The sequence below is a fragment of the Harmonia axyridis genome, chromosome 4 (assembly GCF_914767665.1).
Source record: "Harmonia axyridis chromosome 4, icHarAxyr1.1, whole genome shotgun sequence".
Classification (NCBI taxonomy): Eukaryota; Metazoa; Arthropoda; class Insecta; order Coleoptera; family Coccinellidae; genus Harmonia; species Harmonia axyridis.
The window spans coordinates 3,004,347-3,025,491 of record NC_059504.1 but is presented as its reverse complement, the minus strand read 5'-3'; the positions used below and the strand labels follow the sequence as shown (position 1 = coordinate 3,025,491).

At 34.8% G+C, this 21,145-nt stretch overlaps 3 protein-coding genes across 3 annotated transcripts; 1 reads left to right on the top strand and 2 right to left on the bottom strand.

Moving 5' to 3' along the window:
• Positions 1–2,446: 2,446 nt before the first annotated feature.
• On the bottom strand, positions 2,447–3,584 carry LOC123679110 (ATP-binding cassette sub-family C member 4-like). The gene is made up of 2 exons (XM_045616490.1): positions 3,082–3,584; positions 2,447–2,677 (listed from the first exon to the last, which is right to left on the bottom strand). Exons 1-2 carry the CDS (start codon positions 3,559–3,561, stop codon positions 2,615–2,617), a joined length of 543 nt encoding a protein of 180 aa, XP_045472446.1. The 5' UTR covers positions 3,562–3,584; the 3' UTR covers positions 2,447–2,614.
• A 1,183-nt stretch (positions 3,585–4,767) lies between these two features.
• Positions 4,768–10,329, bottom strand: LOC123677754 (probable multidrug resistance-associated protein lethal(2)03659). Its single transcript, XM_045614446.1, has 9 exons — positions 10,168–10,329; positions 9,871–10,104; positions 9,227–9,657; positions 7,901–8,057; positions 6,508–7,785; positions 6,107–6,422; positions 5,740–5,890; positions 5,455–5,685; positions 4,768–5,375 (listed from the first exon to the last, which is right to left on the bottom strand). Exons 1-9 carry the CDS (start codon positions 10,269–10,271, stop codon positions 4,768–4,770), a joined length of 3,510 nt encoding a protein of 1,169 aa, XP_045470402.1. The 5' UTR covers positions 10,272–10,329.
• A 4,190-nt stretch (positions 10,330–14,519) lies between these two features.
• LOC123679109 (allergen Tha p 1-like) lies at positions 14,520–16,933 on the top strand. Its single transcript, XM_045616489.1, has 2 exons — positions 14,520–15,013; positions 16,468–16,933. Exons 1-2 carry the CDS (start codon positions 14,761–14,763, stop codon positions 16,623–16,625), a joined length of 411 nt encoding a protein of 136 aa, XP_045472445.1. The 5' UTR covers positions 14,520–14,760; the 3' UTR covers positions 16,626–16,933.
• Positions 16,934–21,145: the final 4,212 nt, after the last annotated feature.

Below are 21,145 nucleotides of genomic sequence, written 5' to 3'. Positions count from 1 at the left end.
TCATAGAAATAAATGAGATTTATATAATTTCAAGAGAATGATAAATAACACACATAAATTATTAAATATTTACAAAATTGTGTATTTGAATCCTTAAACTGAAAAAAAAGAACAATTTGTACAATTCAGATACAGAAAAAGGAACAAAAATATCTATTTATATATCCAGCTACTAATACTAAATATCTGGAGAGGTAATTATTTCCTATATTTTCCTCAAAAACTATTGCTCAGATTTGATATAAAATTTTTTCAGAATAGATACGTAGGACACTTCAAAATTCGATCACGCAATTTTCAAAGCAAAACTAGACGGAAGATTGGGAAGTTTATAAGTTTGAAAGATAAAACCATAAAAAGAGAGAATTATAACCAAAAACTTATGGTATAATAGTGAGGATAGGTTTTAGTTTCAATCCAGCATAGACTTTTCTGCTGCTACATTGTCAACAACCTCGAAAGTAAGTTTGAAGATATAATTGCTTTTCAATGAGTATATTTTACGGAAAAAACTATAAGAAATTTGTAGGATGCAAAATAATGAATTAATAAGAAAAATAAGTGAGAGCGGCAACGTCGGATTTTTCGAATCAATGATAGAATCCTACTGTGTTTACTCGAGCATACCCATCCATACATCTATTTGAAACCTTTGTCCGTAGATGGCAGTAATCCTTTATGTTTAATTTTCGATTTTTTCTGAAAATATTGGAATTTTTACTTCTGCGTTTGGTAGTGTAAGGTAAGACTAGGAAGAACCCATTGTAAAGTTCACATAGCCCCAAGAATTTCACATAGCATCAGTTTTTATCGAACGTAATCTACATAAAAATTTATATTTAGAATTCCAATTGGTGTGGCTATATTGAACTTGGTCCATTTTTAGTCGGCATAAATCATTATTGTATATATTTGGAGAAAATAATTTAAAGCATGGTGAAGCAATTGGATTATGTAATGGAAGAAAAACTTTTTTCTATGTAAAGGGTGTTTTTTTAGAGCTATAGAACTTTAAATTGCAATAAAACAACAATGGATTATTCGATTGACATGAATTTTATTTATCCGCAAGATAATCTTGTGGCATTACATTTATACATTTTATATATGATTTCTGGCATATGACCGCCACGGCTGGCTCGGATGTAGTCCAATCTGGACGTCCAATTTTCGATGACTTTTTCCAATATTTGTGGCCGTATATCGGCAATAACACGGCGAATGTTGTCTTCCAAATGGTCAAGGGTTTGTGACTTATCCGCATAGACCAATGACTTTACATAGCCCCACAGAAAGTAGTCTAACGGTGTTAAATCACAAGATCTTGGAGGCCAATTCACAGGTCCAAAACGTGAAATTAGGCGGTCACCAAACGTGTCTTTCAATAAATCGATTGTGGCACGAGCTGTGTGACATGTTGCGCCGTCTTGTTGGAACCACAGCTCCTGGACATCATGGTTGTTCAAATCAGGAATGAAAAAGTTAGTAATCATGGCTCTATACCGATCACCATTGATTGTAACGTTCAGGCCATCATCGTTTTTGAAGAAGTACGGACCAATGATTCCACCAGTCCATTATTTCAGAAATCAGTCGAATCCCAAAAAGTACCTTAACAACGAAAAATCCCCGGAAAATAATAATTTTCCAGACAGCTTAGTAATTGTTATCAGTTAATCCGAATTGAATGAATAATTTGGCTTCATAATGAAATGTGGTGCAAGAAATTGTTTTTCACCATATTCAATTCAAAGCCTATTTATAATTCAATTATTTTCAACTGATAATAACAGGTCTACTAACTATTTCAAAGAGTTTGGAGCATTGACAAATGACACTGATCAAACACGGATGCAATTCAGAATTTATTATGTCTGTCTCCAATTTTTGTATAACTTTGCTCTTGAAACATTCGAATTTCTTTTTTTTACTAAAACATTTTTCTTTGAATCCATCAGAAACAAAATCGGGAAATATGTCAGTAAATAAAAATATCTAGTGTGATGCCCTTGATTACTTTGAATTGGATTAGATTTGTTTACACTCAAATATTTGAGTATTGTGAAATATTTCATTCAATTTAGGTAAGTGCAAGGATATCATGATATGAATACTTGATAATTAATATTTTGATTAAATGTTCGAAATTTATCTGTACTTCATATGTATCATCAGACACAAATGCATTTTTCATTACATAGTATGAAATATTTGATAATGAAAATATTGGGAAAAAAAATGAAATGTATAAACTGAAGTAGAACTGATATTTTCGTTCTGGATCTTTGCAGATTCACTATTTTGTTGTTGATTAAGTACCGGATGGAAGTGATTCCAGACAATCTGTTAAAATATTGTTCAATGTTTATTTAAAAGAAGCAGACATTTTCTTGATTGGATTCGCGAATGAAACAAAGCCCATTAAAGTAGACAATTACTTTATTCATTCATTTATTAATTTCAGGTAAAAGTACGAATATTTTAATTATTAATAACGTGGAAGAAAACAATTTTCATTTCAGTTTTATTCTACTTCAACACAATTAACGAAAACAAGAAGTGAATCTTAGATCTGAACGCTGCAATCGATTATTGAAACAATAATCTTAGTCTTCTAAACGAAAGGTTCGAAAGGTTTTACTCTTATATATTTTGCGCCATATTTCTCTTCGTAATGCTGAAAACAATATTTATTTCAATTATAATCTCTAGAATTATCAATTTTTTTCGAATTGAAATCTCATATAGTACAAAAGAAGAAAGATATTAATTTTGCTAATATAATTTTGGGCATTCGTTCATTCACGCGTCAATTGCACCCTTGGAGACCACATAATAGTATATTGGTTTATGGGGCCCCGAAGATCGCAATTGGCGAATGAATAAACGACCCCTCAAAAGCTACTGACTCTGCTTTAGAGCTTTCCTAATTATTTAAAGATACCATATTACGTTCATATGAAAAAAATCAGGAAAATAAAAAAAAACAGAGAAAGCAAAACCTATTCCTATTTCAACATTGAAAACAATTTCTCCCTATAATGACAGAAGGGCCAAATGTCAAGAGATTGCCACTCTTACATTTCTAGCAATCTGTTCCAAACTCCTGAAAGTGTTTTCACCTGTAGCCTTGAGTAGACGATACAGAAATCCCTCTGAATTTTTCAATAAAACGAAGGGATGATCGTACTCTTCAACTTTTCCTCTCCTTATAACCAACATCTTGTCTGAGTCCATAACAGTCTGCAGCCTGTGTGCTACGGTCAATAAAGTGCACTCTTCAAATCTCGTTCTTATAGTTTTCTGGATTAGAGCATCTGTATAGGGATCCACGTTGGCGGTTGCCTCGTCCATTATGATGATTTTGTTCTGTTGAATGAGTGCTCTGGCGAGGCACACCAATTGTCGTTGACCTGCGCTCAAATTGTGACCACCTTCGTTGATCATGAGGTCCAAACCTGAAAGCGAAAATAACTGCTCCATGAGAATTGAGAGTATTGTATGGAAAAATTTATCCGAAAGGAAGGTAGTATTTTCAGAGCTGTGTTTCGAAGAAGACATTGTCCAAATGATAACCTTGGAGGGCAAAGTGCATATTGAGCTTTTTGTAGAAGTTACACATCTTATTCATTAGAGAGGGGCGAAGATCATTTTGCTCATTTTTTCCTCATCCAAGGTCTCTTAATGATGTTTGAAAACCACGTAATTGAAGTAATAGGAGCTCAAATCTGGGAACCGCAGGATCTTCTAGAGCTGCTTCAGTAAACAGATCTTTTGGGGAGTAATTGTCTCTTGAAGAATAGCTTGCAGAATCAACTTGCTGAAACAAGAAGCTACCTGGATAATGCTTCGCTAGAATACCTAGATTCTTCAGTTTGTAGGGTCAGAGTCACTCTAATAGTGATGTTTAAAGATGTGGAGAGCTTTTTGGTGAAGCTGTTGAAGGAAGATACTTGGGTGTATCCTGAAGCCTATATTAGGCAAAAGTCGACTCACTGGAGTTTTTAAAATCCAAAGAAGAGACAAGATGCTCTAGTAATTCTTCTAAGGTTTTTTTGGTTTGGCCTCTTTGATTGAATGTTGTTCGTTTTTAACTCGCAGTCCTATCTTTCAAAAGTATAGAGAACACTTCTATCAACTTCTCCCAAAACCCAAATGTTCAACTCCGTGTAATTTCTTCAGAACACCTACATCTTTTGGATCCGTTTGGTCTGAGCATTTTATTTATTTTCGTATTGCTCTAAATCTGAACCTAATGAATTTTCAAAAATAAGCAGATAAAATTTCCTTTCAACATGTCTAGTCAAACAATTATTCTAGTTGTAACCTTTGCTGCTGGTTATATTGCTGGTGTTTTCTGCTCCATTGTAAGTCATCCAGCTGTATCGAAATTGAACCAAGAGAAAGGTACCACCGCTTTGCAAGCCGCTCAAAAATTGGAAATGGCAGGTTTATGGAAGGGATTAACACCAAGGATAATTATGATTGGTACTTTGACGGCCTTACAGTGGTTTATCTATGATGCATTCAAGGTTGCCATTCATATGCCAAGACCACCACCACCAGAGATGCCAGAGTCTCTCAAGAAGAAGTTGGAAGCAGAAGGAAAGGCTGTAGCATAAGTTGAAATAAGATTAAAACAAATAATTCAAATCAATTTCCAAAGCAAGATTCCAGTATTCAAAGATATTGAATGATTGCCATAAGAGCTATTATCAAGATGAACTCAATTAATTGGATGAACTAAGATAAATAAGGAGAAGGTCATCAAAATCTGCATTCATCTTCTTCCGACTCACCTTTGCTATCATCAGACAATACTTCCTTCAGTTCAACTTGTTCTAAAGCTCTCCAGAGGTACTCATCACTGTATTTAGAGAACGGGTCCAGATTTTCTCTCATAGTTCCAGAGAAGAGAAAAGGATCCTGAGGTATGATGGAGATGATTCTCCTACACGTCTTCAGAGGAATTTTGGTTATATCGACATCATCAATCACAATCATGCCTTCCAGATCGTAGAGTTGAAAAAAGGCGGATATCACTGAAGACTTGCCAGCTCCGGTCCTGCCCACTATACCAACCTTCTCTCCGGCTTCCACCATGAAGGAAATGTTCTTCAGGATTGCTTCTTCGCTTTTCTCGTATCTCAGACATACGTCTTTGAATTCCACTTTGCCCTTGCTGGGCCAGTTCTTCGGTAGGTCGGGCTCTTGGGGACGTTTGGGTTCTATGCCGATCTTGGAATACTCCAGAAGTCTCTCTACGGATACCATCTGGTTCTCCAGTTCGCTCCATTGACGCATGCCCCATTGGAGAGATCCGATGAGGCCTATGTACTGGGTTATCACAAGTCCTATATTCCCACCGTTCATATCTGGAAATAATAATAGCAATTATTTATAGCTGCAGAATCCTTCAATAACCAATAGCTATTTCGCTATTCGTTCAATTACCTGAACTCAGAAGCAGCATGAAGTATATCGAGATTGCCACAAAGGTGAAGGAAGATATGTCTAACCAAAACCCGAAGCATCTGCTAGATGCTAAAAAGAGGAACCAAGAACTGCTGTGTACATCCTGCAAACGATCGAACTCGTCTACCAGATCTTTCTCCATGTTGAAGCATCTTATGGTGGCCAAACCCTCCAAAGAGGTAGTCATGTGACCAAGAATTGGACTTCTAGCTGGGGAAGTGAATATAATTGATAAATATCTTGGCTATGTTGGAGTCATCTCACCGACTGATTCCATTCTCTTGACACTTCTACTTGTCCTAATGAAAAATCGTCTGAAGAAGTAGATACCTGTGAATAACACAAGTAGTGGTATGATCAAAAATGGTTCTACGATAACAGAAAGTAGAAATATCCCGAAGATGAAGCAACCAATCTGAAAGGAGATGAGATTGCAGAGATTCTTGTCTTCTTAACGTTCATTCGTAATTCTCAAACATAGGTAAAAAAAAGGTTGAGTGGAAAGAAGCCACTCAATTCTTAGTCCACGTTGAACTCGAGAGCGTTATATACTTCTATGTAACTTGGGTTTAAACTGAATGAATCCTCATAATTTTAAGGTATTTTATAGTTGTTAGGAGTCCAAACTTACCAAAATAACCTCTAAAAGAACATTGGGTATGTGTTCATCAACCAATGATAAATCTTTTGCGAAGCGATTCAAAATTTTTCCTACGGAATTCTTATTGAAGAAACTCATTGTAGCTTGCATAAGTCTATTGAACATTCTCTCGTGCATATTTTTTGATGCGTTGGAGAAAAAGCTTGCGTAATATAGACATAACCAAATTGCTGATATAGTAGTGCACCCCAATAGTATTGCGTATACGGATATAATTTTTGTTCTTTGAATAGTGGTTGGGTAAGAGATCCTGGGCTCGACGACTTTGACTTGCTCCAAATTCACCCTGCAAAAAGCGTTTTTAAATGAGCCTTCTATTGGTATTCAAGTAGTTTAATAGGTTATTCCACTGGAAATTCAGAGGTACTCACCAATAGGCAACGAAATAATCACCACCAAACGCTGCTACATGACTTATGATGATCAAGAAGATCAATATCGATATAAAAAATATATTTCCACCGGCTCTCAAATAACTCCAGTAAGTATATAGGTCCACCACTCCTTGAACCATTTTCTCCTTCTCAATTTGTGGTAAATCATTACTCTTCCTTTCTTCTGACTTCGAGATATTCCTGCTCTCTTTCTCCTCAATCTCAGCCTGGATGGTTTCCAACATTTTGGCAAAATCTAAACCGCTCTTCTGCAATTCTTCGAAAGTACCAGTCGCTTTTATGGTGCCATCCTTCATGATTATGATCTTATCTGCAGTTTTTAGGTATTGCAGTTGATGCGTGACCAGAATGCAGATTTTATCGCGAAGAAAGGTTTCAATGCATTTCTGGTATAAGTGTCTACCAATTTTAGCGTCAACAGCCGACAAAGGATCATCTAAGATGTATATGTCAGCTTTTCGGTAGATGCATCTGGCTAAATTCACTCTTGATTTCTGTCCACCACTTAGAGCTTTTCCTCGTTCTCCAACCAAAGAAGCATCCCCGTGTTGGAATTGTTGGAAGTCGGTGATCAAAGCACAAACATGCGTCACAGACTCGTATCTTGCTTGATCGTAAGTTTCTCCAAAAAGAATGTTCTGCTGAATGTTACCGGAGAAAAACCAAGGTTCTTGTGAAGCGTAGGAAATTCTTCCTTGGATGTCAATATCGCCGCTAGTGACAATCATTTCTCGTAGCAATACATTCAAGAGGCTTGTTTTGCCACTTCCAACAGGACCAATGATAGCAATCAATTCTCCTGACGTTGTGTCGAAATTTATGTTCTTCAGTATTCTATCATCTGAAGTATCTAACCATTTAGCTGAGACACCTCGTAACACAACTCTAGGCTGGATCGGCAGGGAGACTAGATTGGACTCCAGGTCTCTTGGATCGATGTTTATGAGATTATTCGGAGTGTAGCCGATTGGATTTTCAACATAATCTTCGTTTCTCAGGAACTTCTCGATTCTCTTCAGAGAAATGTTGACTGCGAAAAGAGCGGCCATACTCATGGCGAAGACAATGGTAACCGCTGGTTTTATGATGTTGTAGATGGCGGTGACAACAAAAATCTTCTGAGGAGCTAGCTTGTTGCCGATCAGCACATAAGCTACTAAACTTATGAAGGTTGAAGCTCTTGTTATGAAGAATTCTAAGGAGTAGAGAAGTCCTATGAGATAGCTGTGAATCCTGATTGCATTCATCTCCTGTCTGAAATGTGATTGTTTTCATTTATTTGGTGAAGTTGCATCTTGCACGGTGCAGAAGATGTAACACTGAAGAAAACTCCCAAATCTCCATTTAAAAAAAATGTTTTTAAGCCTACCTTCTAGCGTTCCGTACGAATGTAGAAAAAGGTTTTTCCCAACAATACATTTTGATAGCTTGAATTCCTGTTAGAATTTCGTGCATCAATCTGACTCTTTCATCAGTCTTCAGAGCTATTTTCATTCGCTTGGTTGATGTCATATTCCCAAGAAAAACTGAAATATCAATTGATAAGGGGATTATAAGAGAAAGGCATAATGATAATACCTTCAGAATGGCGCATATTTGACATGAAGCGAATCATTCTAACTATGGTAGTTGAAGGTGAAGGCTAGTTTTTCATGAAAAAAGAATGAAGTTCTTTCTACCTTACAGAAAGAAATTCCAAAACTAGACATCTTAGTAACGGGAGTTTCTTTTCGAAGTATATAACTTTAGGTTGGCATTACTGTTCAAGATGGCGACCGATTTAACAGCTGTCAAGTGATTTATTCTCAGTTTGGTTTGGCAATTCATCGTGAATAGACTCACGCCTGAACAGCACTTCAAATAGTGCAATTTTATTCCGAAAATAATGGTTCTGTACGGAATACGTATCGCGCACTACGTCCATTCTATTTTGTTTAGCGATGAAGCGCACTTCTGGTTGAATGGCTACGTCAACAAACAAAACTGACGCATTTGGAGTGAAGCTAATCCTCAAGTGTATGTCGAAACACCGTTCATCCAGGAAAACTGACTGTTTGGTGTGATTTATGGGCTGGTGGAATCATTGGTCCGTACTTCTTTAAAAACGATGATGGCCAAAACGATAGGGTCAATGGTGATCGGTATAGAGCCATGATTACTAACTTTTTCATTCCTGAATTGAACAATCATTATGTCCAGGAGCTGTGGTTCCAACAAGACGGCGCAACATATCACACAGCTCGTGCCACAAACGATTTATTGAAAGACACATTTGGTGTTCGCCTAATTTCACGTTTTGGACCTGTGAATTGGCCTCCAAGATCTTGTGATTTAACACCGCTAGACTACTTTCTGTGGAGCTATGTGAAGTCATTGGTCTATGCGGATAAGCCACAAACCCCTGACTATTTGGAAGACAACATTCGCCGAGTTATTGCCGATATACGGCCACAAATGTTGGAAAAAGTCATCGAAAATTGGACGTCCAGATTGGACTACATCCGAGCCAGACGTGGCGGTCATATGCCAGAAATCATATTTAAAATGTAATGCCACAAGATTATCTTGCGGATAAATAAAATTAATGTCAATCGAATAATCCATCGTTGTTTTATTGCAATTTAAAGTACTATAGCTCTAAAAAAAACACCCTTTATCTGTAAAAACTCATCTCAACTTTGAATGTTCAACTCACCTTGTACTGGCATAAATATAGCTAGGAATAAAATTCCCCAAACAGCACTCAGTCCAATTTCTCGGTAGAGCAAATAAAAAGCTACAGACGTCAGTATCGGAGCTATCCATACAAAATGGGACAGAAAGAAGCCTTGTTCAAATTTTCCAACATCGCTTGAAAGCATCGTTATTATATTGCCAACAGTTGTTCTTTCCACAGAACTCTTGCTCAATTTTAGAGCTTTTCTATACATTAGGGATGAGCAAGCTATCCTCATTTTCATCGTTATATGTAAAAGATGAAAGGTTGCGTAATGTGAGAAAATGGCATTTATATAAAGTGTGACAATCACAATGGAAGAGTAGATGTAGAGGTCTGTTTCTGTTACACTTGTCTGATATTGCTCGAAGTAGGTGACGATCTTTCCAACTGATAAGGGCATCACTAGGCTGAAAATTGAGTTTATTTAATAAGACCTGCGAAAATACTCTGATAAATTCATTCGAATAACATTTTTTTTATTATCAATTGTATCTATTGTATGAAGGCTCATTTTTACGATGAATTTCTAAACTTGACCTTGATATGACCTTAAAAATGACCTTGAAATTGAATTTGACCTACTTTAATTTTGATTTCAAGGCAAAATTGGAGATACTCACACCAAAATAAGTTCCTCAATGAGTTTACAAACGCCTAACAACATATAATTTCTCCCAAACATCCTATATAATGCTTTATGCAATGCAAACTTTTTTCGTTTCTTCACTTCTTCGTTCCACAGAATCTCTAACTGCCTACCAAGTACACTAGATTTGTGTTCTGGTAGAACCTCATAGGTGTCTTCTTCAGAAATATCTCGACGCGATGCTAGAGTCATCAATTGGGACATATAACTTAAAGAAAAAATATTACATCAATAAAATTGACATATTCAACGGTTTAGTTTAACTACCTACAAGTAAGATATCTTGGAAAAAATATTGGCTTTCAATATTGGATTTTCCCTTCTTCTTGGTATATCTTCATTAGTAATCCTGTTTCTCTGAAGCAAACGCAACATTTTTCAAATTGAAATAATTCTTTTGCACTATTTCACTCTTCAATCATTGTTCACATATGGCATCTTCTGTCATGTACTTTATAATCATAGAAATTGTATAGGGACAATGATAAAGGTCATCTATGTTCAATTACCATTCATTGATGTCATCGATATCAATAATAATAAGTATCTCTTCATTTGTAGTTAGGAATTTTGCCTCTTGAATGAGATAACTAGATGTTATGATTCAAAAAATTCTATAAACATTCTGTATCTTGGAAACAATAAATATTCTGTATTCAGAACCAATTCAATAACTCACATTCGAACATAAATCGACTCAAATATATCTAGCTTATATTCACAAAAAAGCATCAGCAGAATTTGTTACTCATCTCATTTATTATTCATATTATAAGGGTAGATAACACTTTTTATCGCACCTATCTAAAGCCCATTTGAGCATATAGAATGTCCATAAACCTCATTTTGAATATTATTTAGTCATCATGTTTCTCTACAAACTTGTGAAACCACACAAGAGTATTTTTGATATATTTAAGACGTGGAAAATTTTCAACATAATTTTCGGAGTAGCATGTTTTTCCAGTATTCAAAGAGAAGATGGGGTTAAAATCCATTTTGCTGATAAAGGAGATCAAATTTATTCATTAGGTGAAATTTTCATTTTTGTCTGACTTTAATTTTGGTAATACCTACCTTATTAGTTGATCTTCATTTTTTCCATTTTCTTCGACATATCCCTTTTATGAATGTGGGGGTATTTCTCGAAGTAATAAACATAGATAGAGGGAGCGTATTTAATTTTCAGTAAGCAAATTTTGTCCCCAACATGAACTATCAAATTTGACATGAAGCGCGCGAAAATGAAAACATATCAGTGATACGATATTTTACTCAATTCGCGAGTTTCTCCACAAAGAACGCACTTCTAATGTCCCATAGTGAATCAACTTTTCATATCAACTCAAAATAAATTGAAATAAATATCCAAATATATCAGAAATTCAAGAAACAAACTTCAAGCTTGCCAAACGATGTGAAACACGACGACATTAGGAGAGCAAAAGTTGTCAAACCTTGGATTTCAGCATGTATATACAGAAAACAATAAATATTCTGCTTATTATAAATGTGACAATTAGAAAAAATATCGGATTCCAAATATTCTAATTCGCATATTTAATCGGGAATAACTCAAATAAAAATATTTCATTCAATATAATATACATTCATAACGATATAGTAAAATTGTGGATTTGAAAATATATCACAATCCGACAACGTAATTTAACCATGTTGGGGACATGTAAAAATTGCGTATATTTCCTCTGTCTATGTTTATTGAGAGTGGTCCAAGTACCTGAATAGAATTCAGTCGAATTATTATTTTTCATTGAAATTCTGCAATTGTTGATGATGTGGATTAAATATATATTTTTTTGCAGCTGTGACGGTGATTTCCACATCGGCATCTTTAATGTTTTTTGTGGTTGATTATTTCCCTATGGATACCACCCTTGAAGATTTCTTATACAAGGCTATTTACTTATATCTTTCATGGTCTGGAACAATTGCGAGAATGATAATGAGCAGCAGAATATCAGAATTTCTGAAGGCGTTCCACTTGATTGAAGAAATCGACTCAAAACTGAGAAAGAATTGCATACCTGTGGACTACGAAGCCAGTAGAGAAGTTGTTACAAAAACTCTAATAGCCTTCTTCACAGCTAATTCTACTCTTTACTTTGTATACATAGATGAGCATATTCCCGATGATTTGCGATTTTATCATTTTGTCAATATTCTTTTTTCAGATGCGTGGAGTCTTATTACATTATCATTTATTTTTTCTTATAATATGCTCATCTGTTTAACTCTCACACGTCGATTTGAACTATTGAATTTGCATTTTGGTGAGTAGTCGATTTTCAGATTGAGAACGATATGTGTTCATTTCTTGAGGTAATTGGTTTCGTATCCAGAAGACAAGGTGATCATTTTTGGACTTGCAATTTTGCTATTGCCTGTTTTGTCTGAGATAGCAGCTGGGCCCAGAAACAAAGCAGAGTTAGATCATTTTCATATTTTGGCGGAAGTGCTTTACTTCTCTGGACTTAGGCTCATTCGCCAAAATATGAAAATAAACTCATGCAATATCAATCAATCACGCTTTCTGGCAAAATTCTCTGTATTTTTTAAGCTCTTATTCAATTATAACCGAAAATTGGCATTTTAAGAATTTGAATTATAAATAATTTTATCGATAATTTTGTAGAGAAACATTATTTCAGATACTTTGAGGAAAACAAGAAATGTTAAAAAACTAGAAGATGGACTCTTAATATCAGATATTCACATGAAACTTTGCCAATGCTGGTCTTACACTATAAGCTCAATGGGATCGTGTCTTATTTTTATTCATGGAGCATTTTATATATATTGCTTGTATCCATTAGTCCATTTCGACTATGTACTATCTCGAGTGAAGAATGAAATGATTCCAATACTCATACTCATGTTTTATTTAATATTTGTCGCATTGCAATTGATACAACGATTGAAAGATCAGGTGAAAAGAAAGCCCTTTAACATTCATTCCAGTATTTTATGTTTGCATTTTAATAGTTTCAACTTTTCGTTGCTTTGTAGGTTCGGTTCTTTCATTTTCTTCTTCCCTTTTTTTTTAAATTTCGACTACGTAGATCACGAAAATGCTTGCAGTTGATGACCTCTCTTGGACGCAAGATACGGACTTGAAATCTCAATATATTCTAGACCACAGTTCGATCTATAAAAAACGTTTTTGTTTGAGGGGGCTGTGACTACCATTTGAGGAGATATAATGATTTTTGCATTGAGATTCAATTTTTTCTTATTTTTCTCAAATTTCGAGTTCGAATTTTCTTGAACTGTGAGTTCTACAAAAAATCGGTGGGCGGGGTCAGAATTGACGATCTCTAATTAGCCGAATTTTGAACTCGCCCGAATTTTCCATAGAATCAAATATTCAATAATATTTGAATCAAAAGTTACTTCATGGAAATTTTGTACCTTTTCATTAATGAATTCACACAGATATTACATAGGTATATATGTTTGTAAAATCTTCATATTATGGATCCACATGGGTTTATCTATTCCTAATGATTTTTTTGTTTACTTTGGCTTATTCTTCACAAATATTCATTTAACTGTAGCTCATTCAACACCGAAATAACAATTTATTTCTATTTATTCGATTGGTCTCTGGATTCCAGGTTCAAAAACTGAAGAATAATGTCATTGAGTTTAGCCTTGAAAAGGAAAATTCTGAACCAATTGTGAAGAAAATGGTGAGTAGTGGGTTTGTTCATCAATTTTCCTGAATGGATGAAAACAAAAACCAAAATTTTCTTGTGGAAAAAATTAAGTAAGTTTCCGCTCATATTCAAAATGAATCTTAGAATATGCACTGAAAATCTTTTGAAGAAGAATGCAATTGTTGTCATTATTTGGATTACTGTTTTGAGTGGTTGAAGTAAATGTTTTTTTTTAGTGCTCAACTTTATTGCTGCAGATGGAACATGTGAATATTGGGTCTGTTTTTGGAGGTTTTTTTGTGGTTGACCTAGAAGAATTTCTGTCTGTACGTACCTATATTTCAAATAACAAATATGCATGAAATTTTAATAGATTAATATACATTCTTATAAAATTAATCATTTTAGCGTAGTGATAGATAAGATGCCAATTTTAAATTGGATATTATGGTGGCTTTATTGAAATATTCAAATTTTCAGGGAATCAAAGGAACTTCAACTTTCATGATGTTCACCCTTCAAATGAATAACTCGAACATGTTTTGAGTATATTGGTGTGAATTTCAAAGAATATCTACAAATGAATATTTATTATCAGTAAACCAACCTTTTCCCAGTATTTGTACAATTTCTGGTATATATATGCTCTCATTGCATCGAAAAACCAAACTGTGTATTTAATTTTCATATTTCATATTTCTTATGATGTCCTGAACGATTGGCTGATATAGAAAAGACAAGAAATCAAAATTAAAATATATCTGGTAGCGTTTCTGTATACAGCTCATTCAACAAATTTGACATCATTGGATTCCCGAAATCTATTTTTTTTTTAAATCATGAAACAATATGGAATCATGAAAAAAATTCAGGGTTCAAAATTATTTTGAACATATTTCGACTTGTCGGTTCTTTTTCTATTTTTTGTGTAAATGAATGAAATTTTATTCATGCAACTCAAACAATCGCGTGATTTTAAACAAAACGTTTGTAAGGTCAATAATTAGAACCTATGGATAACAATCTCTTACTACAGTTCTACACAATCGGACCCACTGATGCTATAATATTAGAACCCTCTCTACAAACTATTGATTAACTCAATTTGTGAGCATTTTAGATAATTAGACGCAAATTATAGTTTAACCAAAGCATCCGAAGGGTATATTCAATTTCTAAATTATATGGCACATTTCTATATAAGTCGTAGATATGCAGATTCATTCAAAATACAAGTGATATATCACAAAATGCTGTTCATTTTAAGTACTCTATGTTTGGTATATTCCGTTTGGGGCAGTCCAAACAGGGATATTTATCAAAAAATTCCTAAGGTCGACGTTGATGAAGTTCTGACAAGCGATGCAGTCCTCGAACATCATTTCAATTGTATCATGGAGAGAAGTGGATGTCCAGACCTGATTGATGAAATTAAGTGTGAGTAAAATAGGTGCCAAATTTTTTTCGAGGTTGGTTTTTTAGATTACACTTGAATTTAGCGGCCAGCTGGGCGATATCAAATACTAGGACCATTTGGACAGCTGGTTTCTGAATTCACGTTGTTAGTTACATAGGCGTACAACTTTGCTTCCACCGTTTTTCTCCAAAATTCGACGCTTTATTGTAAAAAGCTGATTTTTACATTCATGATTCAATGTCGTATCCATCGCTGGCCACTACTTTTTTCCATCTTTCGGGAAGCGTACAAATCCTGCGTTGAAAAAACATTTCCAAGTAAGTCTCGACCACTTACGCAAATGGGATCGAACATTGTCATGCTGTAAAATCACTTTATCATCATGTTTCTCGTTGTTTTGCGGCCATTTGTCTTTCAATGCTCGGCTAAAACGCATTAATTGCGTTCGATAACGACCACTTGTGATTGTTTCAGTCGGTTTTAACAACTCGTAATACACTATGCCGAGCTGGTCCCACCAAATACTGAGCATGACCTTGGAACCGTGAATATTCGGTTTGACCGTCGACGTGGAAGCATGGCCGGGATATCACAATGATTTTCTGCACTTGGGATTATCGTAATGAATCCATTTTTCTTCTCCTGTTACAATTCGATGAAGAAATCCCTTCCGTCTGTGCCTTGTAAGCAGCTGTTCACAAGCAAACAAACGCCGTTCAACATCTCTCGGCTTCAACTCGTACGGCACCCTATTTCCTTCGTTCTGAATCATTTCCGTGACTTTCAGGCTTTTTGAAATTACTTGTTGCGTCACTCTCAATAGTTCTGCCAATTCTTGTTGCGTTTGACACGACTCTTGATCAAGTAATGCCTCCAATTCTGCATCTTAGAAAACCTTCTCTCTTCGATGCTGGTCTTCGACGTCAAAATCACCGTTCTTGTAGCGTTGAAACCACTCTCGGCACGTTCTATCACTATTAGCGGCCTCACCATAGGTAGTTGAGAGCATTCGATGAGCTTCAGCCACAGATTCCTTTATGTTGAAACCGAAAATTAAAACCTCCCGCAAATGACGAGAATTTGGCTCGTAAGCTGACTTGTTTAATTGAGAATAACGTTATGATGCAGACACAAATCGGCTAATATTTCGATGGCGGTATATTTACACCTTAGCTTATTGTATGAAATCTACGATCTATTTATTTCGACTACCACTTACCGCTACAGTCATCTATTGCAAAACGGCGGAAGCAAAGTTGTACACCTAATACATCTAGTGAACCTAATTTCACCTAAAATATACTCGAGAATTTCAAGATATATATATATATGATCAGATCTCTGATTCTCATAATTTCGAAAAAAGAGATCAGGGGTCCTTGAAGATTTTTTCTCTGAGTTTTATAGTTCTCGAGATGCTTTCAGTGAGCATAGAACCCTGTACTGATAAGGTATTTTTTTTTTTACTTTTCAGTTATTGTACCTGAGATTATGAAAACCAATTGTGGGATGTGCACTGACGAAGAAAAAGCTGTTGTCAAAAGAGTAACGACACATGTTAGGGAAAATAGACCAGAGATGTGGGCAGAATTTTCCGATAGATTCGATCCAGAGAGAAAATTCCAAATTTAAATTATGGGATTCAGATGGAGAATTTCAGTAGATAGTAAAAAGTGAAGATGAACTATCTCAAAATTATATTTATTATCCATATAAACTCCTTACTGTCTCTTTTATTTCTTAAGCTTATTTTATTTTTATATTAGTATCCATAACTCTAGAATGAATTTCTTATCATAAAACCATAAAGAAGGAATATCAGCGGCAGCGTTTTTGAAGAAATTATTGATCAAAAGCAGTTTAAAGAATTTACTTTGATCAATCAATTATATTTCCGTCTGTATTGAAAATTCGTTTGTTTAAAAACAAACTTAGATGGAGTGATAGTTGAAAACTATATAAGTATTTTATTTTAATAAAGTATTTTGAAAAAACGTTTTTTGATTACCTTGGAAATGAAGAAGCCATACAAAAAATTATCCTTCGTGGAATTGATCTTATAAATTCCCTAGATGATATAATATGAACATTTTCGATTATGATATTCAACCTAATGATTCTCATTAGCTAAAGCTAATTAGGGCTGATACATTTTCTATCTAGTTCTTCTAATGAAAGATAGTCATTAGTCGATTGAAAATTTATATAGGATTCAGAAAATTGCACTGAAGAATCATGTACATTTGGAAACTCTTTAAGCCTTTCGAAAGTATTTTCGACCTATTTGCCGTAATGAAAATTTGGAACATAGTTCTTGGTCTAGGATATTTTACAACTGCTAAAAGAACTGATGGGGTTGAAGTTCATTTTCTGGATAAGGGAGATCTGATTTTTACTATAGGTGAATATATATCTACACCCATTAATCCATTCATTACTGTACATACTTTCTACAGTCCTGTAGTCCTCAAAGTAGCAATTGGCGTATAAATGAATGAGCGCTCAAGAGCTTCTCCCTTGACGTCAGAGATTTCTTTATTTCTTGATCAAGTGGTATTAGTTTAAAGAATATCTGAGAAAAAATTAGTGATATATTCAATGAAAAATTTTCAGGTATTTCACTATTGTGTACATCAGGATGTTACATGTTATTTGTTGTTAAATTATACACAATGGATACACCATTCGATGATTTCGCATTCAAATGTGTATATGTATATATTTGTTGGATCGGAAATATATGCAGAATCATACTGAGCATGAGGATCAATAAATTCATAAGAGCGTTCTATATTATAGACGAAGTAGATCAACATTTGAGAAGAAGAAAAATTGACGTTGACTATGAGCAATGTAGAGCATCAATTAGAACTTCATTTCTAGCGAGTATACTCTGTTCATTGATTACCTATTTCATCTACAATCAAAAATATATTTCTGATGAAAATAGAATTTATCATTTGATATTTGTAATTCTTTGTGCAGGAGCTAGTATTTATACAATTAGCATAGCAACAATGTATCTTGTAGTTATTGCTTTGATAATCAGAGATAGATTCGACAAATTAAGTGAATATCTCGGTAAGTCACTGCAATTCCCAATATGGTTAGAGGAAAAGATCAATAAGAAAGACTCCGATGCAGATTTTTTGTGCTCGTCGAAATATTAATTTTCCACCGATTTTGTTATCTGTATGTTTTACCCTCGGTTTTACCTATGTATATAAATTCCACAGATATTTCTTATTCTTCGTTTCCGCATATATTTTCAATATCTCAAATACACTGCGCAAAAAAATTAACGCACATTCTGAAAATCTAAATTTTAATGAGAGTTAACTTTACATTGACTTTATAACTTATTTTTTATGTTCTCTCGGGAAGGTTTTGAACGAAACAAGACACATTGAATGGAAGAAAAATTCAGGATTTCACCGATACCTATGTGAAAGAAGAGAAATAAAAAATTTTTAAAATACTGGAATGCTGATAAGTGATTCAATACTTGGTATTTCCACCCCTTGCGTTAATTACAGCTCGGCAACGACGGTTCATACTCAAAATGAGTGATCTTAAAATGTTCTGATCTAATCCAGATTTCTCTGAGTTGGATTCCTAAGTCATTAAGAGTAGCTGGATGATTTTCTGAACTTCTCAGCCTTCTATTGAGGTTGTCCCAAACCTGCTCAATCGGATTGAGATCTGGACTTCTTGCTGGCCATTCTATTCGAGAGACTTCAACCTCTTCAAGGTACTCCTGAACGATGCGCGCACGATGGGGTCTGGCATTATCGTCCATAAAAATGAAATTTTCACCAATGTATGGGGCAAACGGCACTACATGCTCTTCAAGAATGTTACTTATATACCTATCAGCATTCATAGCTCCATTATCAACGACCACTAGGTCTGTGCGAGCAGTCAAAGATATTCCACCCCATACCATAATCGATCCTCCCCCAAAACCAGTAGTATTCAGGAAATTGCACTGGGCATATCTTTCATGTGGACGTCTGTATACAAGGGAACGTCAATCACAATGGTAGAGGCAGAATCTAGACTCATCTGTGAAGAGAACTCTTTCCCAATCAGCCTCTTCCCAATGGATATGCTCTCTCGCAAAATCCAAACGCGCCCTTCGATGGGCTGGGGTAAGAGCTGGGCCTCTTGCCGCGACACGAGGCCTTAAATCATATTCTCTGAGGCGATTTCTTATTGTCTGAGTGCTAATTTGCACCTCATGAGTTTGCTCAAGATGATTTTGAAGGAGGCGAGCGGTTGCAAACCGTTGTCTCAACGAAGAAACTCTCAAGTAACGTTCTTGAATGGCAGTTATTACCCGTGGTCTACCCTGTCCTGATCTTCGGACATTCATACCTATCTCCCTGAATCGCTTCAACATTCTGGACACACTTGTATGGGAAACTCCAAACCTTTCTGCAATTCTTGTGTATGTCCACTCTTCTTCTCGCAAAACTACCGCTTGGGCACATTCCTCTTGGGTCAAATTGCGTGTTTCGCGTTGCATATAGCGATCGAGTGTAGAAAATCAAACGAAAGAAAAACTATTGATCACTAGAATTGATCGAGAACAACTGATTTCAGAATGGATCCAATTCATTCAAAATCTGATAATCTCATCTTTTTTTATTCCTGCTGGGAAAAAACATCTGTATTGAAGAAAAACGTTGAAAGTGGATAACATATGAATGCATAATTCTGATAAAAATAATTATCATTGAGAACACCGTCAGTTGTAGAATAAATTTGAGATTTCCATAATGTGCGTTAATTTTTTTTGCGCAGTGTATTTTCAATATCTCAAATATATTCTTTCTGAATTCTGAATTTCAGTTGAATTGAAAAATATTAAGAACAAGAGGATAGTTATTCAGGAACTTCAAATGATATCTATGGTTCATATGAATCTATGTCAATCGTGGACCCTTGCAACATACTCTCTTGGTACTGGCCTTACCGGATTGAATGGATTATTTTACATATTGTGCTTTTTTCCATTGGTATGGTTCGAATATATATTGGTTCGACTGAAAACAGAAGGAATTTTTATTATGTTGCTCGTATTCTCATTTATATTTTGGTTACTCTATAGGCTACAAGGATTGAGAAAGTCGGTAAGGTGAATCAATGATATGAATTATATGGTACAAAAAACCATACGATTCCTGAAATTTTGATGCATTCGGCAATAAAATTGATTTTCAGGACGAAAACCTGTTAAGGACTGTGATCGCATTGAGCCAAGAGAGTGAAATCTCAGAATCTAGTTTAAATAAAATGGTAGGAAATAATTATACCCACAAGATCAAAATATTATATTACTTCATAAGGAACAGAAGTGTCTCTGTGTTTACTCATCGAACGTAGTGAGATTTTTAACATTTGTAATTCTCATTGCGTTTTTTTAGGATCTCATTTCTTCCTCAATTTGAATGAATTATTACTTATTACTAATAAAGAATGAAAAATGACTTTTATACGAAAGAGATATTTTTGCTACTTCAGATTCAGGTTATACCAATTCTAATTTTCAGTTTATGACGCTCCTCCTGCAGATGGAGCATGTGAAAATAAAACTAATTTTCAATGGATTCTTCGTGTTCGATTTAGAATCACTTCTAGTCGTAAGTGTTTTTTTATGACGAATAATTTGATGATTTTATTCTATTCACCTCTCAAAAAAGTTTTTGCTTTGTATGGGTTTTTTTGATACAGTAGTACACCATTTGAGAAGTTTGTTTCCAACTGCAGATTTTGAACTTGGGTGTCTTCAACAGGCATTTTGGTAAGATTGGTGATAGTTAGTCTATCAGATCTAATTGTTGAGATATGCTGCATTCAGCATTTTTTATTGTCAACTCGTGTATATTTCACGTTATAACTATTACTACTACATGTTGAAAAGCACATGGATTTAAATATTCATTAACTGAAGAACAAGAATTTGAGTATATATCACAAAATGCACAAACATTGGTCACTCTCAAATATTTCCTTTTATATGACTTTCTAGTATGGAGTTTAGTAGAGTAGTTTCGCTGAAGACTCTAACAAGTTTAACAGTTGTTGGCCATTTTGTGAAGAAGGCCGAAATATTTTAGGGATGAGAGTCAACATTCGAAAAAGGCATG